Source organism: Aotus nancymaae, unplaced genomic scaffold (genome assembly GCF_030222135.1).
Source record: "Aotus nancymaae isolate 86718 unplaced genomic scaffold, 86718_ANA_hifiasm-v0.15.2.pri h1tg000002l, whole genome shotgun sequence".
Lineage (NCBI taxonomy): Eukaryota > Metazoa > Chordata > Mammalia > Primates > Aotidae > Aotus > Aotus nancymaae.
This window is the reverse complement of record NW_026988413.1, coordinates 35,161,311-35,177,795: the sequence shown is the minus strand read 5'-3', so window position 1 is coordinate 35,177,795 and position 16,485 is coordinate 35,161,311. Positions and strand designations below refer to the sequence as shown.

General features: G+C 37.4%; 1 protein-coding gene across 2 annotated transcripts in view; it reads right to left on the bottom strand.

Moving 5' to 3' along the window:
* The window catches only part of FAM3C (FAM3 metabolism regulating signaling molecule C), a 47,025-nt gene extending 31,012 nt beyond the window's left edge, over window positions 1-16,013 (bottom strand). Inside the window, exons 1-2 of one of the 2 annotated variants that reach the window (XM_012474078.3) lie at window positions 15,865-16,013; window positions 2,227-2,281 (exon numbers count right to left, since the gene is read on the bottom strand). In XM_012474078.3, coding sequence (XP_012329501.1) covers window positions 2,227-2,239 — 13 coding nt within the window. In that variant the 5' untranslated portion in view covers window positions 2,240-2,281; window positions 15,865-16,013. Of the gene's footprint in view, window positions 1-2,226; window positions 2,282-11,687; window positions 11,784-15,864 lie in introns of those variants that run through there. The other variant, XM_012474079.3, reaches the window with a different exon arrangement.
* Between the last annotated feature and the right edge of the window lie 472 nt (window positions 16,014-16,485).

The following is a 16,485-nucleotide window of genomic DNA, read 5'->3' as shown; positions in this document are numbered from 1 at the left end:
TTGAGCCTGAAAGTTTTTAAAAAGGATATACAAATATTTTATATACACACACACACATAATACACACTCACATATACTGTTTCCTTAGTGTCTTCTGTAGCACGAAACGCTTTATAAGCATAATCTCATTTGCATAGCTTTTCAAGGCATTATTTTTCTTCTACAAATAAGGAAAACAAGGCTAAAATTTTACATCATTTGTCTAAGGTCACATAACTAGTCAGCAGCAACACTGAGTCTTAAACCAAGACCTATTCACTTATACTGAACCATCAGAGCAACTAGGAGGAAAGTGAAGCTCTAAGGGAGACAAAGTTAGAGGTGGAGAAACTAGCAGAGTCTCCATGAGGGTAGAGTTCTGGAACTTCTGTTACACAGATCGCCCCCAGAGCTGGCCTGGGTCCAGAACCAGCATCCCATTCTGGACTTGATGGAGCCTAAATACTCAAATGACCATACCAACCACAATTCCCATTCTTAGCTTTCCATAAGATTCCCTCTTCCTCCTAGTCACATACTGCACTAATCTGAGTGTGTTCCAGTTTTTCACAAGCCAAAAAGTAAACACTTCAGACATTCAGGCCTCACTGTAAGAAGAATGGCTATAAGCATATTTCAAAGCAATCAGATTTTTAAAAAAACTTAGAAGAGATTAATTAGTTAAAAGCAATAAACTAATAGCTAATTGTCCTTATTCATTCATTCAAGGCAGTTCCCTCAAGATCTATACTAGGAAGAGTGCCAAACACAAAATAAGCACTCAGTGAATAATTACTCATCAATTAACCTGGGAATTGTCAGAACCAGAGAAATGGACTAAATGACAAAGTTAATTTCAAATAACATGAATTTAAAATTATGTGAGAAGAAGAAACTTACTTTATTTCAAATTGGCATGTTTAAATAATGTACTTTAAAAATCATCTAGAGATATGAAATCATAAATAGTAAGTCCTGCTGTACTCAAAGATCATACACACACACACACACATACACACACACACAAACATAAAAAGACAATATTTATTTAAACCACAAACAAGCTCTTCATTTCTGAGAATATTTTTCTTCAACAATTGTACAGTTACTTTAAAAAAATGCTTTATAATTTCATAAGAGATTCAGTTTTTCAAGTTTCTACAAAAGTGTTTGTAATAGCCCCTCATCTGTGTTTAATAATCATGATGTTTAATCAATTGCCCCTGATTCTATACAAGTATGACCACGGTATGAAGACTGGTTTGTTCACCCAACTCGACCTTATGCATTTCTAAGAGATGCACCTTTAGGAAAACAGTTGGTTTGCTGGTGAGATGGTAATTAAGAAAAAGACTAATTATCTTGATTTTGAGAAATTACAAGTTACCTATGTTGGGCACATGCTTAGTAGAAATTTCCATGTAAAGTATGCATTTCTTCTAGGGCTTTGGTTGATAGGAAGGATAGGAGAAAACACAATTATTTTTACTACACATGCAGGAAGAGGTCACCAGTCCCTCCATTTTTAGAATATTTAAATATAACTACCTTAATATTATGAATATCTAATGGTGTTTTTCAATTTTCTCAATATGCTTCTTAAACGGATTAATGTTCTTACACATAACCGCACCTATGCAGATTAAACTTGAACAAATACTGAGCAAAAACATGGATTTTATCAAATCCTTCATTCATCTTAAGTACATACATATGAAACATTTAAAGTTTAAAACTTTATAACTCATTTTTCTCAAGAAGCTAGAACATAGCACAAACAAAAATCAGCCTCCCTAGGTTGTCAAACCATTCTTTATATGGGCATTATATATAGTCTTTTGATTTTTTTTTTCAGATTTTAGAATATCTGCATCATACTTACCAGTCAAACATCCAAAATCTGATAATCTGAAACCCTCAATACTCAAATGAACATTTCCTTTGAGCATCATGTATTGGTATTCAAAAAGTTTTGGATTTTGGAGCATTTCAGATTTTCAGATTTAAGATGCTCACCTGTAATTTCAACAAAAGACCTGAACAACAACAAAAGAAACATGTAATACTGACTAAATGTCCAATTTGTGATTTGCCAACTACCTAAAAATAAAGGACTAAATAATTCTTTAGATTATATTTCAGCTTAACTTTCTCAATATCGAGAAAGATTATTTACCCTCTCCTTTAGTCTTTCTTTAACAAACAGATTAAAAAGTACAATTATTTCTACTAAATTAAATATCTTACCTGCTACCCTCATGTTTGGTTTTTCAGTCTATGGTGCTTTTCATTAAATATGCTCCTAAAAAATCAAAACAAAAAGCAAGTATCAATAGCTCTAGAATAAACATTCCTCCTTAGATTGAGTTTGAAATGGGGTATACAAACTAATAAATTTTATGACATTTCTAAGTATTATGCCAACACTGGCATTAAAAAAAAAAAATCTCATCACTGGGTTTGTCTCCTTCCACTGGACCATAAGACCTCAAGAGGAGGGTCTGTATCTTATCCTGCTGTGTCCTCAGCTCTCTAACTGAATGACCAAAGAGTAAAAGTCTGCTATCAAGCTTGTGAATAGAAGAGAATACCTTCTTATTCTCAGTGATTATGCATCTGTAAGAAACTTTTGATGCTTAGCTCAAAATCTTCAGTTTGCAGATGAAGTCCAAAGAGGTTAAGCTGCTTATATAGTTGTGGAACAAATTATTTCTTGAAACGGGGAAAGAATTTAGGTCAGCTGGCTCACTCCAGTACATAATGCCACTTCATTTTTGATATGACATAATTCAAGTGTCACTATCATAAGCATTTACAGCAAGGGCTTCCAATTTCAATACCAGGAATCTCTTCATGTTTTTCATTCAAGTTTGTAAAATAGTATGTTGAGAAGTACACAATTACAATTTTTAAATATCCCAGCAATTATCATGATTGACAGAGTAGTATGAATACATCAAATGGATAAACTGTTCTTTGATATTACCATAGTATCAACAAGAAACAGACGCTGGAAAAAATCTGTACGTACATGAGTATTTCCCTCCTAAGAAATAACTCAAGAGAGGTAACATTTTAAAAAGAAAATGAAAAAATAAATCAGTTTGATAAGAAAGCCATATTCAAATTTAGCTGGAGAGCTTCCACATGACTGTGGAATGGAATTCAAAAGGAAATTTTGATGGATGAATCACACTTACCAGCAGTACATATTTCTCTGTTTTAGATTGTATTTTGATATCTATGTTTCAATATTGTTGCCTGATCTAGTAATTCACAGAATGTGTCAAGAAAATAATAATAATGGCACATCTCTGAAGGACACTGAAAAGAAGTGAGACATGCAGTTTTCTTATTCATTGGACTAGGCAGGGGGGCTGGACAGCACCCAAAAGTCCAACGCTCTTAGCTAGCTCTCTTTCTTCTGCACAACATACCCTAAAGAAAAAATGACACTTAAACGAAGTTGTGTATTATTTTTTTATTTTCCTTTGTTAATTATCTGAACGCCTTCCACGTAATAGAAAAAGTCAATGTTATATATCTATTTCAACTAACTACTTAGTCACAGGCTAGGAAAATACTAAAAGAAAACAAGATACTGAAGTATCCACAAACCATCACATAAAAGCAGAAAAAAACCTCAGCTTTTTAAATGAAAACCCCAACTGGTTATACATCCTCTTTCTGGCTTCTGGCAAAATTGAACTCAGCTTTCACAACACATACATGCCTTTCCTGCCAGCTAATATTCCAAAATAATTTCACTCTTATCTGAGTGTGACCTAGGAAAATTTCTTTGCAAGTGTGAAAGCAGTTATGACCAGGTACTTGATGTTCTATTTCATTGCGGCCTGCTAAGGCCACACCTTATAGTGACTGCTGATATACCTGCCACCTGTTTGTACCTCCCAACAAGCCTGTTTCTAAACTCATCCCTAATACCACAATATAAGCTATTATGACTGTCTAGCTGAATATACTTGTTTTCCATTAAAATTTCTCAAATAATTCATTTAGTAAAATCTCTAAATTAAAATCTCATCAAATTAAATCTCAGTCATAACATGCCTCAATTAATTTGCTTAAGAAGCAAATTAATAATTCAAGAATCTAGATCAGCATAGGAATACTGAATATATTTGAGAGCAAATCAAGGAGCATCTATGTATGATGATAATGTGCTAATTCTAAATCATTCCTATTTGTCTTCTTAGAGGGGGTATTTAAAAACAAATAAGATATTTACATATAATCTTATGGAGGGAGAAGCAAAAACTTAATGGAAACTTCAGGCTGGAAACCATCAATGATTAACCAAAGATCAAACAGGTCCAGAGAAAATGACCACAATAGCAAAGGGAGAAAAAGGCTTTTGTTAGAAATTCAAAACTCTAAATCTAGAGGCAACAGGTGAAAGAGCTTATACATTTTTATATGTCCATTAAAAGGTAGAAATACAGAAATCAGAGCCACTTACCGAAACCAGAAAATGGGTCATAGAAGTATACTTTTAGGATGGAAAAAAAAAACCCAAAACTCAACTTAGACAGTCCATTTATACATTTGCTCCAAAATGTGTTACATAGGCCAAAACTTGCTTTAGTGTTTTCGATAAATATGTTACTGAATCAAATCTAGCTGCTAATAGGTAAGGGTCACAATCACCTGAGATTCAACAGCAAGCACACCCACCACGATGTCACTGGGCAATGAAACACTAAGCTGGAAAGAGCGCCTGAACTAGGGCCTCAGATGAACGTACTAAACTTCTTTACATGGTTTACAATTTAAATATTCCCTTTGGCCCAACTATCTACTCTGATTTAATTTAGTGAAGTTTTGTTTCTCAGTAGAAATCAAGCTACTATGTGAATAAGGAGTCATTGTTCTAGGATCAATTAACTTCAGGAACAACAGAGTAAAATCAAAGGTCAAGTGATACTTCATTCTTTCCTTGAGAAATAGACTAAATCACATAAACCACAAAAACATCATCCCATATTGATAAAACCATCATGAAAAAAATTATTTATCAGGAAGGGGGTGTCTTGCCAGTTAACATAAACTAAGTAAGAATACATACATGTGTCACTGCAATTCACACACATCCTTATTTTATGTAATCTTCCTACCAGCCCTCTAGGTGCAGGGGTTATTAAAACAGCATCATAGACGAGGTCAGGGGATTTCTCTAGGGTCACATGAAGGGTAAGTAAGGAGCTCACACTACAAACAAATCCACTTCCTTTTCTCTCCAGCTGTTCACTGACACACTCTAATATGAGAGGCTTGTTGACAAAATGTCATGCCAATCAACTTGGCTTTTGCAAACTGATTTGAGAATTGCTGCAACCTACTCACTCCAGCAATTTAACAGTATGTCAAAATGACTAAGCTTGGGTATTAGAATCCCTCCTCAAAATAGAAATGATACAAGAAAATGAAGCATACAAATACACCCTTTGATGTACATACTTAATATTAACAAACAACACTTAATTAAACCAGAGGAAAATACAACAAGTTATCCTTTACAAATAGAGAAACTGTCATTCAATTCAATCCAACTTCAACTCAATGCTGGACAAATGACAATTTTAACTGAACCAACTTAGAAACTTCCCATGATTCTAATAATCATGGGACGTAGGATTTCTCAAGAGGTCTAAAAATAAAGGTCAAAGTGCAAACAGACAGACATAAAGTATATTTAGGTCTTGTGATGGTTAACTTCATGTGTCAACTATACTGGGGCCACAGGATGCCCATATATTTAGTTTAATTTAATTTTAGTTCAGTTCTGGGTGTATCTGTCAGGGTGCTTCTGGATGAGATAAACATTTGAATCCATAGACTGAGTAAAGCAGACTGCCCCCTCCTCTGTGTGTGGGCCTCACCCAATCCACTGGAGACCTGAATAAAACAAGAAAAACTGAGTAAGGGAGAAATCGCCTTCTTTGCCTATCTTCAAACTGAGACAATGCCCTCAGACTCAGACCACACTACACCATTTGTTCCCCTGGACTGTCAGAGCTTGCCAACTATAGATCTTGGACTTCTCAGCATTCATAACCTCATGAGCCAATCCCTTATAAGATATATGCACACACACACACACACACACACACACACACACACACGCACATATAAATCATACACCTGTATATAAAACTATCTCCACATGTCATTATAAGGAATATATGTCTATATATCTAGAGCTATATCTATATACACACACACACACACACACACACACACACACACATATATAATTGGCTCTGTTTTTCTACAGAACTCAGACTAATACAGATCCCCTCAAGAACAGAATGTAAAAAATTAAATTTTTATCCCCAGAGCATTTAAAGTAAAAAAGAAAAATGAGGTAATACTGAAATCAAAAGAATGCTACAATTAAAAATAGAAGAGTCATTAGGGTAAATTACTCTGATGTTACACTTACAAACAAAAGTATGGTATTTTTTTAAAAAAACTGTTTGTTATAAATAACTACTTTTATGTGAGTAAAACAGGACAAATGTTGACAAACATTTTCTGCAAAAGGGCCAGATGGTAAATATTTTTAGGCTTTGTGGACCACACAATTTCTATTGCAATTACTCTACTCTGCAGTTGTAGCTAGAAAGCAACCATAGACAACATGTGAATCAATTTGTCTAATTATATTCTAATAAAGCTTTCTTTATAGACATTGAAATTTAAATTTCATAAAATGTTCATGTGTTACAAAATTCTTTTTTTAATTCAGCCCACTTAAAAATATGAAAAATAAATTTTGGCTTGTGGGCCATATAGGCCTATTGGTTGAACTCTGTCAACCCCTAATAAAGAGGAATAAAAATATAAAATTTAAAAGTAAAGGAATAAACATCTTTCCCAATCAGGCCCTAATTGTACAACTCTTTTTGCTGGGCTACATGCAGGACATACAATTTCCACAAGGCTTCCACAGATCCTCTTAGAAGTCCTACTACAGATGTAGGACAGATGAAACAATCATAATTTCTGTGCTCCATACATGTTCATCAAACATTTTCATAATCTGCTCTCCATGGAAAGAAGCATAATTCCATGAGAAACAACAGAATGGATCCTCTGTAAAAGGAAGAAAAAAGTCCTTCCCTTCCTGTAGATGAAGCTATCCATCTATAGCAAAGGTGGAAATAAATCTAGACACTGTTATGTTTCCAAACCAATCCCAGGAAATGTAAAGAAATCAATAAAAATTAATCTCACTCTATTACACTTCAGTAACCATAAAATTATGTTCTTGGGAAAAAAAACTGACGTTACTATTTTGTTTATGTGGGTGTTTATATGGGATTATTTTTGGGATAAGCTTTAAAGATAGGTAAATGTGCATCTAATGCTTAACAAACTTCTAAAATTCTGAATATTTAGCTTTAAAAAAACTTCTCTTTAATAACAAGTTATTACTCCTGCACATACAGACTGCTGTCAAGTACCCTGTCTCCCCTGAATGCAACTATACACACATCTTTGCAAAGCTGGCTAGGTTTTTGAAATAACAAAATGGAAACGAATAAGATGACTGCATTCATTTGAAAAAACATTAACATTTAAAAACTCAGAAGAAAAACTGAGCCACTATCATTGTGTTAGAAATATTGTGAATTTAACAGAATTTAACAGTTTTTAACATTAAAGCTTAAAAGAAAAATCCAATTACTAACGTAAGAAAGTATTTAATACTAGCAGGATACCGAATCCTAGAAGACACGCTTTTTTAAAAGAAACTACCATTTTTTCACACATACACTCTCTCTCTCTCTCTCTCCTATTATACAGTTTTAAAGGTGGGTATGACCTGATCACAAATAAAGGGAAATTTTTACATGACTACCTAGCAACTAGAAAACTATCACAGATTTTTAAAGAATCAAGCTAAACTTACATTTTGAAAAGGGAAAAAAAGGAACAAAAACAAAAAAAAATTGGGGTGTGGGAAGAGGTGATCCATACGACTTCTATAATACTAATAACCAATTTTTCAAAAGATCACCGACGATTATGATGTAAATGTATTCACTCCTTCTGCAAAGTTGCCCCCTAAAAGATGAGACTGCAAAGCAATAGACCAGAAACTTATAAGTGAACCAATAAGAGTTTTATAATAAATGTTTAATGTTCTATTGAAAATCTTGGAAAAAGAAGAATATAGATGATCTATGCCTGGATTTTTGACAGTTACTTGAATCAACATCATCTGGCTTTTCTTATTTTCTTAAGTAGCATCATATTGAAATTACCTTTAAAAGAGGAGTAACATCCAAATGTGGCTAAGAAACAGAAATAGATGAAGAAGTATACTATGAAAATGCACAAATGAGCCAGAAAGTGTTTTTAACATTCCCCTAGAAAGTTAACCACTGCCACATATGAAACAAATTGGGATTATACTAGGTAAGTTTAGCTTTCCGCCACAATCCACCAAAAACTGCTCTACCTTGCTTTTCATTTGGCTTTCCTGACAGTAAATGGAGCAAAACACTTCAGAAAACTTCTATCAACAGCAATTTAGATAAAATTCCATTCTTCTAAGAATGAAATTGGTAAAATATAATACCTGCTTAGACCTCCACTTAAAAACAGGTTAGCAAAAGTGCTCAGCTAAATCATGAAAGTGCCCCATCTAGGCCAACTTTTATCCAAAGACTTAGCATAGGGAGAGGCAGCCAAGCCTGACAGACCACACACACTACATCCTGAGAACATAAGTATTCCAACATGATTCATCTCAACATTAAGAATTTCACAGTACAACCCCTTCAATCAATGTGAATTAGCTAAAGCGATCTAGAGTTATTATTTCCTCTTCAGAAATTTGGTATTTAGTGGATTAACAAGTATTTAACCATGTTTTCCCAAAACACTTTAAGGACTTAAAAACTAAATGTATTTCTTCTGCTCCTCTATACCCAAATATAACATGGCTAGGCAACTTTTTCCTAACAAAGTTATTTTGTTTTCCAAGATAATACTACTGAAGGAAGCACCTTAAGCAAGTGGAGTTGTTCTTCACTGAATTCTCATTCACGGGGAAAGATTAGTTCTAACATACATACTAGATATACCCTCATTGAGTACCCAATATGCCACTACAGCATTTCTCTTTGAGTTGGCAGCCAGAGTTCAGGTTTACACTGACACAGATTTGGTGTCTACCCCCAAATATTGCCACTACCTCCTACCACTACTCAGTACAAGATGTTACGTGGCTGGTGTATATGTGTATAATCAGCTAGCTGGCATTAATGAGGGCTGTGGACTCTCTAACAGGAAAGTGGCAATAAAAAAAGTAGAAATCAAATGATTATGTCACACATTTACTATTTCAGTGGATCTTAACTACATAACAGAAATCACTAAAGTACAAGGAGGATAGAAATAAGACTTCTGAACTGAGCCAGCAACATCTAAATGACTGGAAATAAGTAGGACGAAATTAATATGGGGTCAAACTGTAGTCTATTACACCCCCATATACACCTAAGTTGCACTTTAAAACAAAGTCATCAGTACAATCTTCATTACAAATAGATGTCAACCTAGGACACCTTACATAAACTCCTCATTGAAATCAAGTAATTCACATAGTAAAAAATCTGAAGAACTGTTGCTTCATAATTTTTTAAAATCTCATATCCACCATGCCTCATAATAACCTGTTAAGATAATAAGAGGAATCTCTGGTTGTCAAGCATTTAATACCCTATTTTATTTAAAATGTATGTTGCTTTCCTCATTTTAACTAAACTCAGGATGAGGCTTACAATCACATTTTTATTTCTTAGTATTGAAACCACCATTGCAAAACTATAACTGAGATGGTGAAAAAGATCTGACCTAATCAACTCCATCTTGCTTCTAACCTGCAAGTTGTCCTTGTTCATTCCTGCACATAGGCTAAACTAACTTTGGGAGGAACTTAGTTTATAGTTTAAAACAAAGACAGTAACAGACCTTTCCCAAAACAATATAGGGGTGTAACAGACCCCAGTTTGGCCCCATATTAATTTCATCTAGTCCCCTTCTTTCCTGGGGACTAGACTTCCTTTGTAGGCTAACAAATTATCCACAAGATTAGAAATTAGGGTTTAGGAGTTATGCAGCTGAAAGCTACCAGATTCTGACCCTTACAAACTATGGCATCACAGATTCAATGAAACATTATATGTTCTTTGAACCTCTTATTACAGGATTACCCATAGTATGCATACCAGAATTACTAGTGTTTTTTAAAATGCAAACTCCTGAGCCAACAGCAAACCTGGAGAAACAGAATCCCTAGGAATGGGATTAAAACTCTTGCATGTTTAACAAGTTCCCCAGATGACTGTCATTCGTGCTCAGATCTGAGCTTCAGATCTACAGGACACCAATCCAAACACACAAGGAAGGCTACAAGGGTCAAGGAAGGCTACAGGGGTTCAGGGGAGTGGGGCGGTGGGGGTATGGCAGATCTAAATCCAAAAAAAAATCAAAAAAATTCAAAAGTAAAATTCATATGACAAGATTTTTCATTCTTTCTTGAACAATGAATGGAAATCAACCTGCCTCCAGAACAGGTCTTCAGTTTCAGTGGGCAATAAATCTTGAGAAAATGTGGTAAGGCATAAGTAATAAAGAACTCCTGTTTGCAGTGGTTAAACCTGAGTACTAGACTTAAAATTACTCAAATGTTTTCTTGCAGTTTTTATATGCCAAAGCAGAATTTTGCTTAAAAAGTTACAATCCATTTGAAGAAATGAAATAGTGATTGGATTTCTGTAACCCAGAGCATAAACATGCCCAAAACCGAAAACAGGACAGAACTCTACAAAATGACATTCGGTTTGGCCTGCTGAGTTCTACAATTGTTTAAACAGTTGTAATCTAAACTACCTTAATCCTACAGTACACCACCCAGGGAAAGATGGATAGATGAATGGATGGACAGAAAGAAACAGCTATTCTTGGAAACAATGACAATTGAATGAAATACATTTGAACTATTAGAGGTTGACCATAAATGGAGTAATGAAGTGTCCTGCTCGTAAACTACTAAAATGAGATTAGAGAAAGGTACACAGTTACATACACTAGAACTGCTATTTTCATCTCATGGAACTATTTTACATTATACAAGAAGTTACAGGTTTCTGTTCTAAATGTTGAAGAATTCCCTTAGGTATCCACTCTACTTATGCTGTTTTTAAATAATGTGCAGAATTTAAGTACACCAAGATAGACATAATTCTATCACTCACACTCTCTAAGTGAAGAAATGGAGAAACAGAATAGTTCCAATGCCCAATGGCCCTGTCTGAAATGCAGTATTGGCACACTATTTGTACCACAAAAACTGAATGCGAATTAGCACTGCTGAAGTAAATTAAAACGGAAACCAGGCCTGCGGAATCCCTAAGCAGACAAAACCAATTAGGTCTCATAAGTGACCTCAACCTTACTTGATTTGCAAATATAAGCGAAATTTGAAGTTACTTCTTATAAATGCCTATGCTACAGAAAAATAGAACTTAAGCTCCACCAATCAGAAACATACAACAAACTGCTAATTACACATCTAGGGGACCTTCCAACAGGACAGACCAAATAAAACAACTGTATAACTGTAGCCAATCAAATATTTTCTTTGCTTTACTTTACATCTATGACCCACCTACCAAAGCCTTCCTTCTGCATTCCCCTGATGGAGCTCCTGGATCACTTCTGGTTTGGAGCTGCTCAATTCATGAATTGTTGTTTGTTCAAATAAACTCTAAAGTTTATCACGACTTGGTTTAACTTTTTTTAACAGCAACCACCTGCAAAGAACAGACAGTAAGATGCTTCTGTGTAAAATTTTATGAAAATGTATTAGTCCATTTTTGCACTGCTATAAAGAAATGCCTGAGATTGGGTAATTTATAAAGGAAAGAAGTTTAACTGCCTCACAGTTCCACATGAGTTGGGAGGTCTCAGGAAACTTACAATCGTGGTGGAAGGGAAACCAAACACCTTTTTCACAAGGCAGCAGAAGAGAAAAGAGCGAGAGCGCAGGAAAAACTGCCATTTATAAAACTATCAGATCATGTAAGAACTCACTATCACGAGAACAAGGGGGAAGCTGCCCCCAAGATGCAATCACTTCTTTCCCTTCACACATGGGGATTACAATTTGAGATGAGATTTGAGTGGGGACGCAGAGCCTAATTACACCATGTATCAACTGAACCAACTTAAAAATCCATTTGTATTGACTTTGTGTCCTTCAAAACTCATTTAATAATCAATTAACTGCAGATAATGAATGGTATGTTAGGTAGCACACCTGATACCATAACACTACCTTAGCAAGCCTTGTAGATATGACGATGAAAGTCAATTTAGAGATGTTCATATAACTTTCTCAACAGCACACAAAAACTCAATAAATAAACGAAATGTGGTACGTATCAACGGAATGATATATATTAACGGTGTATATGAATGGAATGTACAATGGAATATTACTCATCCATAAACAGTAATGAAGTACTGACACCTGCTACTGATTTAGAGGATAAACCTATAAAACATGCTAAGTGAAAGAAGCCAGACACAAAACAACACATATTATTCAATTTTTATGAAAATCCAGAATAGATAAATTCATAGGGACAGAAAGCAGATCAGTGGTTGCCAGGGATTGGCAGGGAGAAGGGAATGAGCAACAACTGCTTACTAAATATGGGGTTTCCTTTTGGGGTGATGAAAATGTTTTAGAAAGGTGACGGTTGCATAACATTGTGAACGTGCTAATAAATGCCACAATTTAAAATGAAAAATTTGGCCAGGCATAGGGACTCACATCTGTAATTCCAGAGCTTTGGGAGTCTGAGGTGGATGGATTAACTTGAGGGCAGGTTTGGCCAGCCTGTGCAACATAGCAAGATCCCATCTTAAAAAAATACAAAAATTAAAAATTAGTCATGTGTGGTGGCACATATCTGTAATCCTAGCTACTCCACAGGCTAAGGTGGCAGGATTACTTGGGCCCAGAAGTTCAAGGCTGCAGTGAATTATGATCACACCACTGCACTCCAGTCTGCAAAACAAAGGAGGACCCTGTATCTGTAAATAATCCAAAAATAAAATGAAAAATTCTGTATAGGAATTAAATTTAATTTAAAATAGAAAATTGGAAAAAAAATCTCACTGAAGTGAAGCTAGAAAAATCATGAATAGCAGATTTTAAAAATTTTTTAGATTGGAAATAAGGGAAATATAAGAATAGCTTCAATCCAACGGAGTAGGCCAATTAAGAAGAAAATGGAGGGTACACTGGAGAGACTCAGAGGTATCAGAACACTTAATTTCTTCCTCAGAGGAAGTCAGCTGATTGTAGTTCAAAGAATTGTACTAAAACAAAGTACAAAACCTTTTAAAACTTCAAGATTTTGGGAAATTACCTGGTTCAGTCTCCTCAATTAGATTAACAAAGTACTGCACGTTATTAACTAATCTGGTCAATGCCATAGTTGAAATAACCAAATACAGAACCAAAGCTTAAAATCCTGATCTTTTGATCCCAAGAACAGAGATGCTTCTGGACTAAATTCAAGACAAAGTTTTGCTATTGTACCAAGGTCTCACAAAAATCTATCTAGCTCAGAGCTAAGATAAAAATCTTTCGCTATTTGGGTCTCGTACCTTTCAGCTTTAAGAAATGGGTATAAAAATTAAAAAAAAAAAAAAACCTCCCTGCCTTGGATGAAATAAAGTAGCTTTTTGAGTGCCCAGGCCGTCTTATTCATAGCATCCATGACATCTATAATTACTGGCACATGGGTAGGCACTCCAATATTTTTAAGAATATAAAAATTTTTGAAAAATGAGATGACTCATTTAAAATCTAAAATATACAGTGAAAAATAAGAGTCTTATGATACCCCCACAGGGAACATTACTTTTTGCCATTCCATAGCCTCTTACCCTTTGGCTCCCTTTTCCAATTTCCTTTTAATGCATCTTCATAAATTATGAAATATTAGTTGGCAATGCTTAAGGCAGCAATCCATATTAAAACTTTGTAAATGTAATAAGACATCAATTAAGTTTATTTTTAAAGTCACTTTAACCTAGCAGTGTTGCCTTATTTTGACTCCTTTTTGAACAGAAGCCCCTTACAATGAGGATTTTGAGAAACCTGTCCTGTGTCCTTCTTACAAAGTTCCCACTGGTAATCAATTCAGAGAGGTCCTCTGGTTAAGAATAGCTGGACTGAACTCCTTTTATTGGCTCCAACTCTTACTTCTTCCTATGAAGAAACACTAGTCTTTAATGAGCTGAGAAAACATTACAAGAAATCTGTGCAACAAAGCGCCTAACACCTGCATAAAACTGAAACCTTGTGACTTAATTGGTAAACAGCCAGGAAACGCAAGAGACTAAGAGCAGCCCCTAGAAAGAGGTACAGGTCAATGAAGTGAACAAAACCAGATGCTAATTTGCTGATTCTGCCAATTTCTTGTTAAATGGCTTTCAGTAAGCGATTAACTTTTATCTTCTAAATTCAGTGGAGATCTCCTGGTACTAAGATACTGTATGACTAACAATAACGCTTCCCAAAATTTAGAAAATGTAACTGCAAATTGGCCACAAGTTCAAGAGATCTGAGCCTCTGCTGTCAGCATCAACATGTACCCTCTGGGAGTTCATATTTTCATCTGTAAAATTGGGAAAGATAAGAGAGACATATTCACTGAGTTGTTGTAAGAATAAATAAGCACATGAAAGCATTCGGCAGCGTCTAGTACAAAGTAAGCAATCTTGTATTATTCACGTCATTGCATCCATATATATGTATATATACACACACACACACACACACACACACACACACACACATTTAAACTTTATTTGTTGATAGAGTCTCGCTCTGTCGACCAAGCTGAGGTGCAATGGCGCGATCTCGGCTGATTGCAACCTCCACCTCCTGGGTTCAAGCGATTCTCCCGCCTCGGCCTCCTGAGTAGCTGGGATTACAGGCGTCTGCCATCACACCTGGCTAATTTTTGTATTTTTAAGTAGAAACAGAATTTCATCATGTTTGCCAAAAAGAAACAAAGGAAATGTCCTATAAATTAGATAGCCGTTCTGTATTACAGGCAATATTTTTTCTTTAAAAAAAAAAAGGTAGGATGATGGAAACAGCTCCTCCCACAAATAAAACAGCTGGGGAGCTCAATCTCAAACTGCCAATCCGTCACACACATATTCAGATCTAGGGGTACTAACCATCATCCGTGGGCCCCAGCTGTGAGGACAGGAGCAAACAAATGGGAAGAAAAAGAAAAGACACCGAACACCGAAGGGCTGGATAGGCTGTAAAAAACCAAAAGTACCTCTAGTACAGCAGACACTAAAACTTCACAAGTGAGTCAAAACGGCCCTCTATGGAGTTGAAATGCAACACCCAACTCCGTCCCCGCATCTCAGAGCCCTCAGCCTACACGCTGCCAAGCGCGAGCCACTGCCGACGTGAGGAAGGCGCGCCCCAGGTGTCCGCCCCAGGCCAGGACGCCGAGAGCCAGCGCCAGGTGCAGACACCGCCCCGTCTCCGCGGAGCCCAGGGATGCCCTCGCCAGAGCGGCCGCCAGGAACCCGGGCCAGCGGCTCTCCCGGACCCCAGTCCCTCCTGCACCCTCCCCACCGGCCGGACACGCCGTGACTACGCGGCCGGGCCCAGGGGCCCGCCCCCGGCCAGCGACCACGGAGCGCACGGAGGCTGAGGACGAAGGTGGGCGTCCGGGTCCCCCGGCCTCCTCCATCCCTCCCCGAACCTGAGCCCCGGCTCTGTCCGCCTCCCAGCCGTCTCACCGGTCTCCCGCCCGCCTCTCCGCTGGGCGCAACCGCCTTCCGGCCTCCCGTGCTCAGTCCTGCCGGAGGCCGACGGGACCCGCCGCCACCTCCAGCTCACGCCTCCGCTTCCTCCCAGGGTCCTCTGGCTTCCCCTCACCCCTGCGAGCGGCCAGGAGAAAGCCAGCTCGCCGCTGGGCCTCCTCCCACGCTTCCCCGCCGCGACCAATGGGCCCCCGCCGCCTGGGAGCCGCGCCCGCCCCCTGGCGGTGGAGGACCGAGCGGGCGCCGGGGCCGGCCGGAGGGAAGGGCCGGAGAGCGGAGGGAGGGGTCTGTGGTCCCGCCCGCCGCCCCCGGCTCGGCACTGCACAATCTGAACTTGCCACGTGGGAGTTGCCGCGGCGGCGGCCCTACGCTGGGTAGCACTACGGAAGGGAGAAAAATGTGTTACCGTCTCCTACCCACCATTCACACGCACAAAGTCCCAGCCTCAAGGCCAGAACATTTTAAATGACCCACCCATCCTAGAGATTCACCAGCTAGGTCATCTTAGATACCTTGAGATAGCTGAGATGCTCAGATCGACCAAAGACCTTGGGTTATTTGCCGTTTGGCTTCTTGAACCCTAGGAAACTGATCCTG